The sequence below is a fragment of the Cynocephalus volans genome, chromosome 5, assembly GCF_027409185.1.
Source record: "Cynocephalus volans isolate mCynVol1 chromosome 5, mCynVol1.pri, whole genome shotgun sequence".
Lineage (NCBI taxonomy): Eukaryota > Metazoa > Chordata > Mammalia > Dermoptera > Cynocephalidae > Cynocephalus > Cynocephalus volans.
In genome coordinates this window covers 143339610-143355969 of record NC_084464.1, presented here as the reverse complement: position 1 = coordinate 143355969, position 16360 = coordinate 143339610, and the positions used below count along the sequence as shown (strand labels likewise).

General features: G+C 40.5%; 1 protein-coding gene across 4 annotated transcripts in view; it reads right to left on the bottom strand.

Moving 5' to 3' along the window:
* The window catches only part of PHACTR2 (phosphatase and actin regulator 2), a 128714-nt gene that overhangs the window by 87263 nt on the left and 25091 nt on the right, over positions 1-16360 (bottom strand). For all 4 annotated transcript variants that reach the window (XR_010023635.1, XM_063097471.1, XM_063097474.1 and 1 more), the window contains exon 2: positions 5536-5703. Coding sequence is in view for 3 of the 4 variants with exons in the window: in XM_063097471.1 (XP_062953541.1) it covers positions 5536-5703 (168 nt within the window). In the remaining variant the exon portion in view is untranslated. The remainder of the gene's footprint in view (positions 1-5535; positions 5704-16360) is intronic.

Below are 16360 nucleotides of genomic sequence, written 5' to 3'. Positions count from 1 at the left end.
GATGATTTCTGCCTTTAAATACTTTACATAGTAAATTAGGAGCATAAGACAGACATGTAAACTAGAAAAGAAGTCAGAATATACATGACCTAACAGGAGTACAAGCCAATGAGGGAAGGCTCCTACTCAGCTGGTTCAGAATCAAGGTCAAGAATATCTTCAGGAAGGAAGAGACGTGTTACTGACCCTTGAGTGATTGGTCATATTTCAACAGGTGTAGCCATGGGAGGAAAGTACCAGATGGAGAGGGAAAACAAGAAGGCTTGGGGCATGCCCAGTGGGTGACCCAGTATGACTGAAGTCCAAGGTATGTGGACTAATAAAAAAAGAGAAGGCAGGAGAGGTCAGTTTGTGTAAAAATGTAGAGAGCTGAGGAGTCTGGAATTTATTCAGGAAACAATGTGGGGTCAGTCACACTTTCTAGGCAAGAACTGACAGGACCAAAGTTCCATCTGAGGAATATTCCTTCACTTCCAGGATGATCTGGAGGAGAGATCCAGGCTTCCAGGTTGATCTGGAGGAGAGAGCGGGGAGATTGGCGCTCTGCCCCCTACTCCCCCAGATCCACACATCTGAGGCTGCTGTTGCCACAGCAAGCCCCCCTCTCTCTACCACCCAGCTCTTGGGCTCTGCCATTCTGGCAAGGGCAGCTCCACCACCAGAGGCTTGAGGTCCGAGGAGACCCCGCCCCTGAGTCCATCCAATTTTCTACTTTATACAGACAGTTTCTGTCCTGAGTCCTTCGGTAAATTCCTATCCTAGTTACCAGCACTATTTTCTGTTCCTTAAAAAAGGATGGGATCCTGTTGAATTCTTTCTGATCCCCAAAGCAGGCACCATTCACCCATTAATACTACCACCTGAGTAAAGAACACTCTGGCTACTAAGGTCCTCCTGAATTTCCCAATATTACTCACCTGGATGCTCTGAGATGCATGTTCCAACCCTACCTGGATGCGTGTTCCAACCTTACCTGTTGGAACATGCGCCATTTTGTCATGAGGTACCCATTGCTCTGTTTGCTTAGCTTGAGACTTGGAAAGTTGTTATCTTAGTTACTCTGGTGTTCCTGATAGCCTGTGTCATCCTGAACCTCCTCTGTCAGCCTCACCAGCTAGGTCAGGCTCCCCTTGTAGGCAGCTTACTGCCAGAACCCAGCTTTTCCCTGGCTTCTCTGTCATTCTATAGCTAGCTACAAATATCTAAGTATAGCAAAAAGGCTACACTGCAGTAATTGAGCCATAGGGTGATGAGAACCAGACAACAGGCATCGAGAAGATAGGCTGATGTTAAAGATCCTGCACTAGGATATGGACAACTAAGTATTTTCCAACAAAAAAACAAAAAAAGAAGGAAAGAAAAGAAAAGAAAAGACCCAGCACTAGGAAGAAATAAACCAAAGGTTTTAGGAACTGATATAATGCAGAAGATGGTAAGAGATAAGGAAGAGTCAAAAACTCCACAGTTCAAAGTTTGGCTGCCAAAGAAAGCTACATCTGCAACAGAAAGGATAACTGGAGCTGGCAGGAGATCTGTTTTGATTGCACTGCTTTGTGCATAGTACTTTTCCTTTCCCTCTTCCTTCATTTCCCGTGTCCACTTGTAGTATTTATCAGTACCTTACCTGTCTGGAATGAAAGCTCCATGAGGGCAGGAACCTTGCTTGCTTGTACGCTGAAGAAAACCCAGCTTCCATAACAATGCCTGGAGGGTAGCATGATTTCGATGCAGATATATGTAGACCACATGAGTGGATTCTGAGTCAACATGCTGTGCTCAGCAGTGCTACCCGTCAGGTGTCAGGTAGGTGTGCCTAGGCATGGCTGGAGCCCTGGCCAGTTTGAGAGATGTGGGTATTGGAAAGAAGGGCACATTCAAAGAAAGAGAAGGGCTCAATCATGTTGCGAACTTCCCTCAGGGGTTCAGGAGAGATGAGAAGGGGAAGGGAGGGGGCAAAGAGAGAAAGAAAAGTCAGAGACAACCAACTTAACGACAGCTTTTGTAAATCAAGGGAAGACTATTCAGTAGTGGCAAATGCTGTAGAGTGTGAAATGGATGAAAATGAGACTGACACAGAACGTAATGATTAGGAAGCCTGGTGCAAGCTCAGGGGAGTGCTGGATGCACAGGCAGACTGCAGTTGGGGGAGGAGTGAGAGGGCGGGGAGTGGAAGTGGCCCTCTGTGCTGGTTCTCGGTGCCTTGCGTCTCAATGGTCATAACACACGACGTACGCAGAAGCTGGAGGGAAGACTGCATTTCGATCGGCCGTTTGCATTCTTTGCTTTGGGGAGATGCAAGCATATTCAAAGATCCAGGGGAAGGAATCTTAATCTCCCCTTTACCCCACCTCCAACCAAAACAAAATGAAACAGGAAGAAATGACTATGTAAGAAAAAAGGGGTCAGTGACCCTTTGAGTTCTGAAGACAGGCGAGGGATAGAACCAGAGCTTAGGTGGGACTGAAGATTGGCCCTCTCACTAGCAGATGAAAGCAATGAAGAGGGGCACCCGGGGAAGTGCATGGAAAGAGAGTGTTCTCCTGCCCTAGGGCCTGACAGCCAGACACTGACCAGACCAAAGCAGCCGAAGATACGGGTAACTTTCTGCTTTAAAAAAAGGCCAGAGACTGGAAGTTGGGCACAATCTTAGTCTGCCTTATAAGACAAGATGTCCTTCAGGCTTAAAAGGAACGTTCCAAAATACAGTTGACTCAAGGACCACCAAAGAGTCCCAGTGGAACCCTTTTTGCCCCCCACGACAAAAGTAAACATGTTATTACAATGGCATTAATAAATTAGTGCTGCATCCTGTCTACTATCAATTAAAAATTCATAGAACAGAAGCCCAGACTAGGAAAGGAGGTATCACTCACTGTGTAGCAGAACACAGGAGGATTCCTGTCCATGTGAATATCAAGCCCAGAGTTTAAGAAAAGGACAAACATAGAAGAGCTATATTCCTGAGAAGAAATTCACCTTCCTTCATATCCCAAGATATCATGGGTACTGCCTAAGGTGTACTTTATAGATTGCCAGAGTGCACATCATATCTAGACAGCTCGATTTCACTGAGATAATTTTTTTAAGTAAGAAAATACCTTTCTCTGGTTATTTCCAAACACATCAGTATTCCTTTAGATGTGACATCTGTCTTCAATGTGTAAAGAACTAATTATGACACACCATTTTGTGCTTTTGTTTTAAACTCTACTGATACATTCATATATCTCAGCATAAATTTGAGCCTATAAATATACAAATAACAAAATACTTTATAATGGAATACTGCATAACATGAAATTCAAGTAAAACATTAGCAATATGGATTTAAAATAAATGATCCATGTAAATGTGGCAGTCAGATTCACAGAAGATTATTAATACATCTACCTGGCTTATTTTTATTCTATCATGTAGCAATTTTGATGCAGAAAATAGGCCAGTGAAGCATTCAATAACTTTTTCAGGTTTTTAATGTAGTTTGGTAGTTCTTAGGAACCAGGGATATAGTATCAAAAATAACCTCTTAGAGCTAAACTTACATAAAATCTGGTGTGACTGAAAAGGAAACAGAGAATACAAAAAAGGATAGGCTATCCTCAATCTTAGCAAATGTGGGGTAACAGAAGGTAACACTTAATGCTGTTTCAAGGACTTTTCTTAAATATTCTGGATTGGTGAAAATGTGTTACAGCCTCCTTACTGTTAAAAAGAAGAGACAAGGGAAGAGAAAGGGGAAGTTCTTTGCAGATGTCTTTCCTGCTAAGGAGAGAAAAGGTAGAAGCCCAGATTCAAATAAAGGGCAAGAGAGACAGGTGAAAAGACTTCCATCCTCTCTTATTATCTCCTTAATGCTACTGTCTGGAGCCCTACACCCATCTTGCGTAGCCATGGTAACTTGAAGAGCCAGATTCTTCCAGTGCTTAGGGAGATGTCAGAGGGAGGCACTTAACAAGGCCAGTGTGGTTCCATCCACAACTGAAGAACAAGAGAGATTAAGATGCCCAGCCAGGGATTAGAAGGAGTCACAGGTCTCCCTGAGGACCAACAACAGAATCTGGAACTGAAGCACCTTGGAATTCAGCTCATTCAACTCCCTGATTTTGCAGATGAGGAAACCGAAGACCAGAGGCTGATCTGACTCGCTCAAAGTCAGCCCCACCTTGGTGGCAAGGATACCACCCAGGTGTCCTCACTCAGCACAGTAGTCTGTCCACCACTTCCCACTGCCTCCCAACCCAGCAAGCCACTCAGGCACTGAAGAGGATCCAATAACCCAGCTACCATTATTTTCCCCTAAGCCAAGTCTCTCTTCTTTTTCTATCTTTTTATTATGGAAAATTTCCAATATCTACGAGTAGCAAGATGAGAATAATAAACTCCATATACCCATTGCCTGGCTTAAAGGACGATCAATTCACAGTCAATCTTGTTTCATCTATAGTCTTACCCACTTTATCCTTCCTCCAGGATTATTTTGAAATAAATCCCAGATATCATTATTTCTTGTTAAATGTTAAGTTCTCAAAGAAATTGTATAGCTGAAAATGCATCAGAGATAATTTTCTTCAGGGAGCTTTGATGTCTATTCCATATTCTTGTGCTGTGTGTAGTATTTTCTGTTTTATTTCATAGTTTTAAAACTAAAGGCCAGCACTTATCTTGGCATAGGCCAATAATGTGCTCTGTGACTCTGTACATACACTGACAATATTAGACTGGGGTTTTTGAGGAACCCAAAATGAGGAATTTTGATGGAGGGATTATTTTGGACAGTAAACATGGAGAAAACTGAACTTAGTCAAGAGATAAATGCCTTTCTACTTAAACAAAATACCACTGATACTGGCACTTGTTTTAATCAGGCTAAATTCTGGCCTGAGATTTAAAGCCAACTTCCTCGGTGAGTCCATATGAAAGGCACTAAGCAATATAATTCTTAAGGTTTAACAAATCCACAAATTAAATTAACAGTCAAAAATTTCACACCAATAGGGTTATGGCTCTTCTAGGACACAGACCATTTACATGTCCTAAGGACATGATGGAAATTTAAAATTAAACAACAAATACCGCAACATTTTTCTTTCATACAGCCATTTAAATCATGCCCACAAAACAAATACACCAGAAAAGACATTTTTAAAAAGTTTTAATTAACAAATAAGACTGTGCTTCTAGAACTCCGTAGATAAACACGTAACCGTGCGTGTATGTAAAAATGGATACTTGCCACCATGATGCTGATGAATAACATTTCCACTTCTAATTTTCCACTGTTTCACCCCCCCACAAATCAGTTTTTTATATGAATTTACAAATATATACTTTAAAATTGGGATATATCAGAAAGCCAAAGTTAGTAAAAAACAAAGGAAATCAGAACTCTAAGCTGTTTCATCCTTAAGTAAAATAATTTATTTTCAAATACAAATTTTTTTCTGGGGGAAAAAAAACCTTGAAAAACATAATTTTCCACCTTTTGAAAAATTTAACAATTTATCCTATCTTCCAACAGAGTTATGAGGCTCATACCTGCTGAGGTTTCTCTAAATTTGTCACTGGTCTTCTTTTTCCTCCATTTCCAAGGCTTAAAGATTTTCCCGATGGTGGAGAGTTTCCCCTTTCTCTTGAAGGGAGGTGTTTGGGAACCTGCTGGGGGGCCATCTGAGTTTGCTATAGAAGCTTTGTCCAGTCCGTCAACTGTATAAAGAAAAATAAAGTCAGAGAAATGTTATAATAAATTTGAAACAACATCATCTTTTCTTCCTGGACTAAGAACAGTAAGCATGCCCACTCTAAATGGAATCCCATGTTGTTTATTTTGTCTCATTTCACAGCTGGTAGGACTCCCCAGACATCAATCAGTTAATCGATCAATCAGAATTTATAGCCCCCTTAGGTAACCATTCTGGGAAAATAGAAAAGAATCCCAAGACTTACATAACAGGGGGGGGCAGACAAACAACTGTCTGCAAAACACAGCTGTGTCCATCTGCAACAACTTCATCAATATTTTGTGCAGGAATAAAGTATTCTAAATATTCCTGAAACAGACCATTCCTCCAGAGGCTAGTTTGGCATTCTCAGTAATGAACATTACAGTTATTGTGTAGTTAAAACCATGGTTTCTCCTTCACAAAATAAAATTTGGTGCCAGGAAGCTAAATTCTATCTTTACAATGCTAAAACTATCTTTTGCTTCTATTACAAAAAACTTTTTAGCTTCAAATAAACTGATAGCTCTCACTAACAAGAAATATGTGGAAAATGTGGATATTGTGTGGGATAAAACATATCTTTATCATTTTATTAATCAGAAGAAAGGCACAAAATCTTAAGTTGCCTTTTACTACATTCTAAGCAGAAGGGAGCCAGCAATGATTTATATTACCCTAACAATCAAGTGTTAATGGCAAAGAACTGGAAGAAGCCAGAATGGGTAAACTATGGTATTATTCACTCAATGAAACAGCACTCAGCAATTAAAAAACAAAACAAAACATTGATACATACGACAACATGAATGCATCTCAAAAACATCGTGCTGGAAAAGCCACACAGAAAAGAGTGCATACTGTCTGGTTCCATTTATATGAAGTTCTAAAATGGACAAAATGAACTTATAGCAAAAGGGAGGAAGGAAGGAAAGAAGGGAGGGAGAGAGGGGAAGAGAAAGAGTGAAAATCAGAACAAGAGTTTCTTCTTAGAGTGAGAGGGAGGTAGGAATTAATTCAGAAGGGACTTGAGGAAACTTCTGGGGATGATGGAAATGATCTTGACGATGGCTAGATGATACAAAGCTCATCAAATAACATTTAATATTTTGTGCATTTCACTTCATATAAAATTTATCTTAGAAAAACCATAAATAGATAGTGAAGTCCAATTAATAATATGCATGCCGAAGTTTTAGGGGTGAGGTATACTGATGTCCATCAAGAATTATAAATGAGTGGATAGATGGAATATGCAATAAAGTAAAATATAGCAAAATGTTAAGTGCTGAATCCAGGTGGTGGATATGCGTGGGGTATAATTCTTTTATCTTCTCTGCATTTTTGAAAACTTTCATAATAAAATATTGCAGAAAATAAAACAAATAAAACAAAAAATTGAGTAGCAAAGACTTCTGCTTCTAGGAAGATGGAGTAGGCTTACTTTTTCCTAATCCTCTTTCTTAGAATTTTAATTTATTTTAAATTGTACATATTGTGGGGTACAGTGTGTTGTTTCAATATATGCATATCCTATTCCTCTTCCTAAATACAATGAAAAAAAAATGATGTCATATATAAAACAAACATAAGAAGACTCTGTAAGGTGGAGAGAAAGCAGACCAGCCTGGGACCTCAAAACCCAAGAAGCAACATTGGTAGTGAAATCCTTGGGTTTTCTTTTTGCCTCACATACCCCAGACTTGTAGCTGAAGAAGTCAGCAACCCAGAAACGCCGACAAGTAGAAAAGTCAGCAACCCAAAATGCCAATGGGCACAAACCAAAAATGTCTCAACAAAAGTCTGCTCTCTCTAGCCACAGGACCAGGAAAGGGGCAGCTTAGTGAGAGAAAAACTTTTAGACGATAACTGCTCTACTCCAGCCAAATACCACAAGAAACTGTGACCATCCATGCCAGCAAAGATTGAGTGAAGATATTAGATTTCCATCCTCACAAGGCTCTAACAAGAAGCCCTAATACTCCTGCCAGAGAGGTGTCAGAGAAACCAAGTAGGGTGCCAGGACCCTATTCCTGCCAGCTGGTAATGAAGCATCCCCCAGTGCCAGCAGAGACCATGTGGGGGTCCTGGACTTCCACCCTTACCCAGCAACAACCAGGTGTCTCTCCCCTCCCCACAATACCGGGGTGGTGTCAAATCACTGTCCACCAGGAATAAGGCCACCCACCAGTGTGGTGTCAGTGGAGACCACGTGGGGATTAGAAAGCCCACCCTGCCCAACAGTAACAAGGACATCCCCCCCATACATACACACACACACACAGTGTATCAACAGAGGACAAGTGGGGAAGCTGGATTTTTACCTCCATATGTGAGTGACAAGGCACTACCTTCTGCTTTCCTGGCTGGAGAGCTGTCAGACAAAGCCAATTTAAAACAGAATGTTTCAATAAAATCTAGATTCTCATAATACAAAAATGGCCAAATTTCAATTGAAAATCATTTGACATACCAAGAACCAGGAAAATCTCAAACTGAATTTAAAAAGACAAACAATGGATGCCAACTCCTAAATCCTTAAGAGGTCTCCTTCCAAACAAGTACGAATAAATCCCATTCCTCCCATGAGTGAAGTCTACTCTGATTTCAGGTGCTGTCTGGGTGGAGATACCCAGAGGCTATGCATTGCTAGGGTAAACTGGAGATGCAGGTCCTGCCCTGACTGACTCTTCTGTAAGTGGTTCCTAACCCTAGTGCAACAGATAGAGAGAGATGGGGGGGGAGCGAGGAAGATACTGCTTTAGAAGCTAAGCCAGAGTAAAGTAAAACCTTTGTTACCTCACTTCTACTCCTGTCCAACTGCCTTCCTTGAGCTACGGGGCAAACCCAGGAAGGAACTGAGTATATGTTTATTTCTTCATGGAGACTATGATAAATTCTCATGGACGGGCTTAATTTTGAATTATTTAAGTGTTGTTAAAGATAAAAGGGCTGACTATGATAAACATAGGAGCTAGTTTCCATCTCAAATGCATCTCTGTGGCTACAGACATCCCATCCAGTTCTCATTTTCTTACGACGAAGTGGGATCTTTACCTCCCAACCCACATATCCAGCTCTCTGACATTCCATAAAAATTCTGCTTTCTACCGGAACCAATGAAGCACAGTCTATTTTTCTCCTGGAAACAAAAATAAACAAACAAAACCAAAAATTAAATAATTCCCTAGATGACAGAAAATGGCAGGTGGGGAGAGGGAGTGAGGTAATCGAGTGAAAAATGAAAGACTTAATGTTAAATTCATGGTCACATAGGAAATCAGCTGCCATTGTCTATCTTTATTGTGCATTTATGTTTTTTCTTCATCTCAGCTGTGGAAAGGACCTGGCTCAGTGCCAATGGTCACAGCACACACGGACACACACAAGCATGGGCACGCACATACACACACTTTTTTCCTGACTGAATGAATCCACCTGTGGTTTTGGTAATTGTTGGGCTATTATAGTAAACCACACTTGCAATTAGAAAGTATGTGATGGCACAGTTGGCCAAAGTACCACCATACTTCTCTTAAATCATTAACACGTGGAGGACTGGCACCAGCTTTTGAGTGGTATGAGCAGAATATTAACTCTTCTTTTCTCTAAACACATAGGATATTGGAGGTGTCACTGATGTTTCTATAATTTTTCTTTTGGACTAATTTGCCATTAAAATCCATTTGAAACTTTCTATAAACTCTTTCATAATAAGTGTAGTGAATTTTGCATTGACATGCAGATGAGAACTGCCATGTAAACTCCAGATGAAAGTCAAAATCTCCTTGACTGTTTTCAAAGTTAATTTTGATCCACTTTCATATTATCTGAGAGTAACCTGTAATTCATCAGAACTTTCCTTTTCATGCTTGAGATCTACATTTTAAAATATAGCACATTTTGAAATACAATTTTTAGCTATTCAAATGTAGACATTTTATTTTATTTTATTTTATTTTTGTCTTTTTCGTGACCGGCACTCAGCCAGTGAGTGCACCAGCCATTCCCATATAGGATCCGAACCCACAGCGGGAGCGTCGCTGCGCTCCCAGCGCCGCACTTTCCCGAGTGCGCCACGGGCTCGGCCCCAAATGTAGACATTTTAAATGACATAGCTCAGTCTATTTTCCCACTGAAACAAGACCACACCTCACAGGACTTCCCTGCATTACCAACTGGTAAAAATTCAGAGAATATATGCAGGTTTTATTTTCCATTTGAACAGAAATTTATCAGTGAGGCAGTCCTGGGGCACATGTGATCATACAAGTCAAAAATTAGTGAGGCTAGACAATTATCATATAAAATAAATTATAGGTTTGGATAGGCTTCCCTTTGAGGTCTGAGAACTGAACAACAGGAATTCTTAGCAAAATTAAATCTATTTAATAGGAGCGTTTACAGTATTGTTATAATATTTAGTAGTTCTATGATATTTTAGGTACCAATTTTTTTCCACCCATCATTATTTCAGTCACTGAGAAAGTGAGACAGACGTGGCTTAGTATTCTACCTCACAAATCTTGTAGCTGAAAGATCATTTAGGAAGCAACCTCAGTAAAAGAACTCCTGGTACTAATTCCATACAAACTGATAGACACCCTGTGAAGAAAGAAGGTGGCAAAGATGGTCTCAACTTTCCTCTAAATATCCTTAAATATTTGAAGGAAAATAAGAAAACATTTTTGAAGCCCAATGAAAAAAACAATTAAAAAGAAACCACACGTAGTAAATGCTTTGCTAACACTCTGCTGTACTAAGTGTATGCTTTAAAGAAGTAAAAAAAACAAGCAAACCAACTTTTCTTTCCTTAAAATATGGTTTCTGGGCTGTTTTCTTTATGTCTTTGTAATTTGTTACACTTATACCATAAGTACATTATATAGGGGAACATGCTTAAAAAATTAAAACTAGTAGAAAAAGAAAATCCAAAAGATGAACATCTGGAATCCTTAAATTCAGCTTTAAAAGCCAGGACAGGCCTGACCCACGTGGTTGGAAGCAAGTCAGCATTTGGAACTAGTTAGGCACGTCCTGTTGTGTACGTGGTGCTCTGCCGCTCAAGAGCTGGCATTTTTTTTTTTTTTTTTTTGAATGGGTGTTATTTTTACTTATTTTTTTCGTAAAGTGATTTTCAGTCTTGTTTGATCTTCAGGGTGATCCTGTTTTCTGCAATTGTGTTCAATAACAGATTCACTCCCCTGATTTATCTGCTGTGGCTTGTACACCGAGTGTCAGCTCACATGTAACGCATTGCCTGTAACAATGCTAATAAAAAATCTCTTTCTTTAAAAAAAAAGTACTATCACTAAATATTTCTGTTTGTATTACAGTTTTTATGTTTCCATTATAATTCTGCCACGTTCCCCTTTAAAGGCCACAGAACACATGACAAAGACATTTGAACAGTGCTTCGGGAAGATTTAACTTCATTTCCTACATTTACATGAGGTATCAGGATATGTGCTATCACACACAAGAACATACACACAATTTCTGGGCACAGAAATAAGGTCAGAGTAAACTGATGGCATGAGCCAGCACAGATGAGATTGGGTAATGGTTGCGATGGCAGCCACGTGGCTATCCTTGTGTTGAGTTGTCCAGAGGACATCCTTACTCTCTCACCGATCAGAATTTTCACTGGGTTGGGTCAAATCTCTTCCTTTTGAGGGGAAAGATGAATGGCCAGTGGGGAGGAAGAGAAAAAGAACAAAAGAATCAAAATGTGTGGCATGACCCCAGGGTACAAGTTAGAAATTCTGAAACTGCTGTACGTGTAGCTGGGACTGAACAAATGGGTAAATGGACGGCTAACAGTGGGGGCTGGGATTCTCACTGTTGGAGAAAGAGGTTACAGTCAAGCCAGGAGGGAAAGCTAGAATGATCCACGTGGCACTGATTAGAGTTGGAGACATCTGTATGAACTCATATTTGGCCAGACAGTTAGATAGATAATAGATATAGATATGTACACACATGGCTTAGTAAACACATGCGGATGTCCCAGCTAGGTCCTCTCAGGGGGCCTAGAAGCAATAACATCCCTGTAGCAATGGACACACCAGCGCTCAGATCTTGGTTTCTTTTTGTTGTTGTTGTTGTTCTCATTAAACTTTGTTTTAATGGGCCTCAAAATTCTGTCACAGACTTTTGGTCAAGTGGTTTCCATTAAAAAGTACTGATTTTAAAAACTAATAACTTAAAATTCCCACAAAATAACCCCAGCATGGTCCACAAAACATTCTCCTATCCTTCTGAAGGTTTTATGATGCGTTATCATTAGCCACTCTTTTACTATGAAACTTAAATGGCCAATTGAGATAAACAGTTCTGAGACTGTTCGACCACTGATTAAGACTGAGGTGGCAGGTATTAGGGAGAATATTCATTTAGCCTTCTGAGCTTTCTGGGCAGACTTGGTGACCTTGGCAGCCCCGGCAGCCTTCTTGTCCGCTGCTTTGATAACACCCACAGCAACTGTCTGTCTCATATCATGAACAGCAAAGTGACCCAGAGGAGGCTAGTCGGAGAAGTTCTCTCAACACACATGGGCTTTCCAGGAACCATGTCAACAAAGGCAGCATCACCAGATTTCAAGAATTTAGGGACATCTTCCAGCTTCTTAACAGAAAGGGGATCAGTCTTTTCCTTCAGCTCAGCAAATTTGCGAGCAATGTGAGTTGTGTGACAATCCAGGACAGGGGCATAGCTGCCACTGATTTGGCCTGGATGCTTCAAGATAGTCACCTGAGCAGTGAAGCCAGCGGCTTCCATTGGTGGGTCATTTTTGCTGTCACTGGCAACATTGCTATGATGAACATCTTTGACAGACATGTTCTTAACACTGAAGCCCACACTGTCTCTAGGAAGAGCTTCACTAAAGGGAGGAATTGGTACAGGGCCATGAAAATCAACTACATTGCATAATGATAAAAAGAAAAAAAAGCTTCATGATGCATTTCAACAGACTTTACTTCAGTTGTAGCATTGACTGGAGCGAAGGCGACCACCATGCCAGGTTTGAGAACACCGGTCTTGAATCGGCCCACAGTGACAGTACCAAGACCACCAATTTTGTAGACATCCTGGAGGGGCAGATGTAAAGGCTTGTCAGTTGGACGAGATGGTGGCAAGATGCAATCCAGAGCTTCAAGCAGTATGGTTCCACTGGCATTGCCATCTCTATGGGTGACTTTCCATCCTATGAGTGAAGACATATTAGCACTTGGCTCCAGCATGTTGTTACCATTCCAACCAGAAATTGGCACAAATGCTACTATGTCAGAGTGGTAGCCAATTTTTCTTAATGTAGGTGCTGACTTCCTTAACAGTTTCCTTGTATCTCTTCCAGCTGCAGGGTGGCTCTGTGGAATCCATCTTGTTGACACCAACAATCAGTTCTTTCACATCCACTGTGTAAGCCAGAACAGCACACTCATGGGCCTACCCATTCTTGGAGCTTCAAACTCACCAACACCAGCAGCAGCAATCAGGACAGCACAGTCAGCCTGAGATGTGCCTGTAATCCTGTTATTGATAAAGTCTCTGTATCCTGTGGCATCGATGATAGTCACATGATACTTGCTCATGATAGTCACATAATACTTGCTCATCTCAAATTTCCACAGGGAAATATCAATGGTGATACCACACTCACACTCAGCGTTCAGTTTATCCAAGACCCAGGCACACTTGAAGGAGCCCTTTCCCATCTGAGCAGCCTCCTTCTCAAACTTTTTGACGGTTCTTTTGTCGATCCCACCACATTTGTAGATCAGATGGCCAGTAGTGGTGGCCTTCCCAGAATCTACGTGTCCAATGAAGACAATGTTAATGTGAGTCTTTTCCTTTCCCATTTTAGCTTTGATTTAGTGTTGGTTTTCATGACACCTGTGTTCTGCTGGCAAACCCCATTGCAAAAAAGAGATCTTGGTTTCTAATAGCATTCTCCAGTAAAAAGAACCGGGGCTTCTTATAGAAATGGCTGTTTCTGCGGCTGGGGTAGGGAAAACACTAGATGAGCCTTAAAGCATCTTATAGTGCCAGGAAGTGAGGAAGTGCTCAAAGAGCAAACTGCTGGGAGTAGGTTAAAGGGAAAAAGGAGCCAACCAAAAGGGTTCCCAAAGGCCAAAACTGGAATAATCTGAACAACAAAATAAATAACATAGTATTCAGTTATAATCCAAAGTATAAAATAAATATCCATGAGTTTAAACTGGTATAAACACTGAATAAATAAATAAATGTGGGAGAAGAGATAAATCTGTACAGAAGAATTCCAAATAATTTATAAATAAATACTCCCCTCTTGAGGAGGTGGAGCTTAGGTCCCCACTGCTTAAACATGGGCTACACATAGTGACTTTCTTCCAAAAAGTACAGTATGGAAAGACAGAAAAAGGAGATTTTTTAATCAGTGGAGAGCCCTGATATCCTGATAAATGACCTCACACAGGTGAGCAAGGTTAACATCATCAGTGATAAGCTGTGTTCACAGTATGTACCTTTGATATAATATAATGATAATGGCACTTCAAAACCTACAATCCCATTGTAACCATGAGAAAAACATCAGTCTTGGTTTTGTCTTTGAGAGACATTTACAAAATACCTGACCAGCACACCTCAAAACGGTAAAGGTCATTAAAGACAAGGAAAGTCTGAGAAACTGTCACAGACCAGAAGAGGATAAGAAGATACAACAACTAAATGTAATGTGGCATCCTGAATGGAATCCTGGATCAAAAAACAAACAAACAAACAACAAACAAACAAAAACCCCGAATATTAGGGAAAAACTAGTGAAATGCTAATAAGCTGTGAAGTTTAGTAATAGTAATGAACCAGTGCTTTTTCTTTGATTGTAACAAATGGATCACATACACAAAATATTTACAATAGGAGAAACTGTTGGGAGTGTATGAGAACTCTCTGTACTATCTTTTCAATTTTTCTGCAAATCCAAAACTACTCTAAAAGAAGAGTTTCTATTTTAAAATGTGACATTAGTTAGCATGGAAGTAAATGAGGACAAAGATTTAGGAGACCCTCAGGGGGAAAGGTATTGCTCAAAGAGACCTCAAGGGGTACTATCTTTCATCGACAGTAAAGATTTCTGCTCAAAGGAGTTTTGGAAAGTAATATGTTTCAGAGTTGCCCATCTTTCTCTTCAAAATCTCCCTTCATTAAATCTTTCAATTTCCAATATTTTACCCCTAAGGGAACATTTACAGGTCATCAAATTGCTATTTCAACACTTTTGAGCACGAAATGAAATGAGCGTTATTCAACATCTTGCCAAAGGGTAGACGGGGGCCCCGCTGCAGCACGGCAGCAGGAAGTATCCATCCACAGTTATTGTGAGGCCTTACAGAGAGTGGAGATTCCAAACTCACCCCACAACACACACACACCCATGCTGGGATTGCTGTCATGTACTGCTAACCCCTAATGACAAATCTGGGTATGAAAGTGTTCCCTGTACTTTATTTTTGAATCACTGAAGTTGAAATATTTTCAATAATAAAATTTTATTTGGGACCCAAAAGTCAACTTAGAGAACTGAAATTTATCACATGACAACTGAGAATGCATTTGCTAGCTTATCCTTTCCCCCCTGAACTCACTGGGATGAGAGGAGTGGAGTAACTCAGGAACAGAAGCCCCATAACTCATGCTTGTGTGCATGGTCTAATGAGCAGCACCCAGCAGTGTACTATTCTTTGACCCACCCTGAGTTTTATTCTCTCCTGAAAGCTGAAATTATTGAGCACTTTATTAATAGCAGAATTAATAATAGCCAATATTTATTGAGTATTTACTGTGTGCCAAGTGCTGTAAATAAAATACACCTGCATTAGCTCATGCTAATTTTCACAACAGCTCTGACATAGGTTCCATTATTAGTCACATTTCTGAAATTCTGAAATGAGTAAACTAAGATTCACAGAGAATAAGTACTTAGCTCAGTCTATTATGTGTCTCGTGTCTGGCTTAGGGCCTGTGTGTGTGTGTGTGTGTGTGTGTGTGTGTGTGTGTGTGTGTGTGTGTGTGTGTGTGTGTGTGTCTGTGCGCACGTGTGTGTTTATATCCACATAGAAAAAGATTAAATATTATTGAGCAAATAATGAATGAATAGATATCTTCCTCAAGTGACACACCAAGTAAGTGGCAGAGCTTGGATAAGAAGCCACATCTGTTTGTTTTTTAAAAATGGCCCTCTTAATATCCTGCAAGGCTGGCTTTAACTTTGTGCTATGAACTCATTCTGTAAGGTCCAGGGAGATCACAGGGACTATAAGACATGATCTTGCCCTTCAGGAGCTCACAGTATGGCTGGGGAAGCAGAAATGATCAAAGGTCACAAATGCAAGTCAAGTGGGAATTCCTTCTGCAACGAAGGTGCAAGTAGAGTAGCCCAGGGCAGGTAGCTATTAACTCCGGCAGGCGTGATTCTGCGATATTTCACAGAGAGTGAGAGGCTTCACATGGAACCATAAAAATGATGAGCCTTCCAAGGAGAAATAAGGAGGGAATGGCCTAGAAGTGAATGAACGAAGAATGGTTGACCTTTTAAAGTAATGCCAAGAAAAATGTTCTCATCGTAGTACTGTGCTCATGATAGACACATGACATAT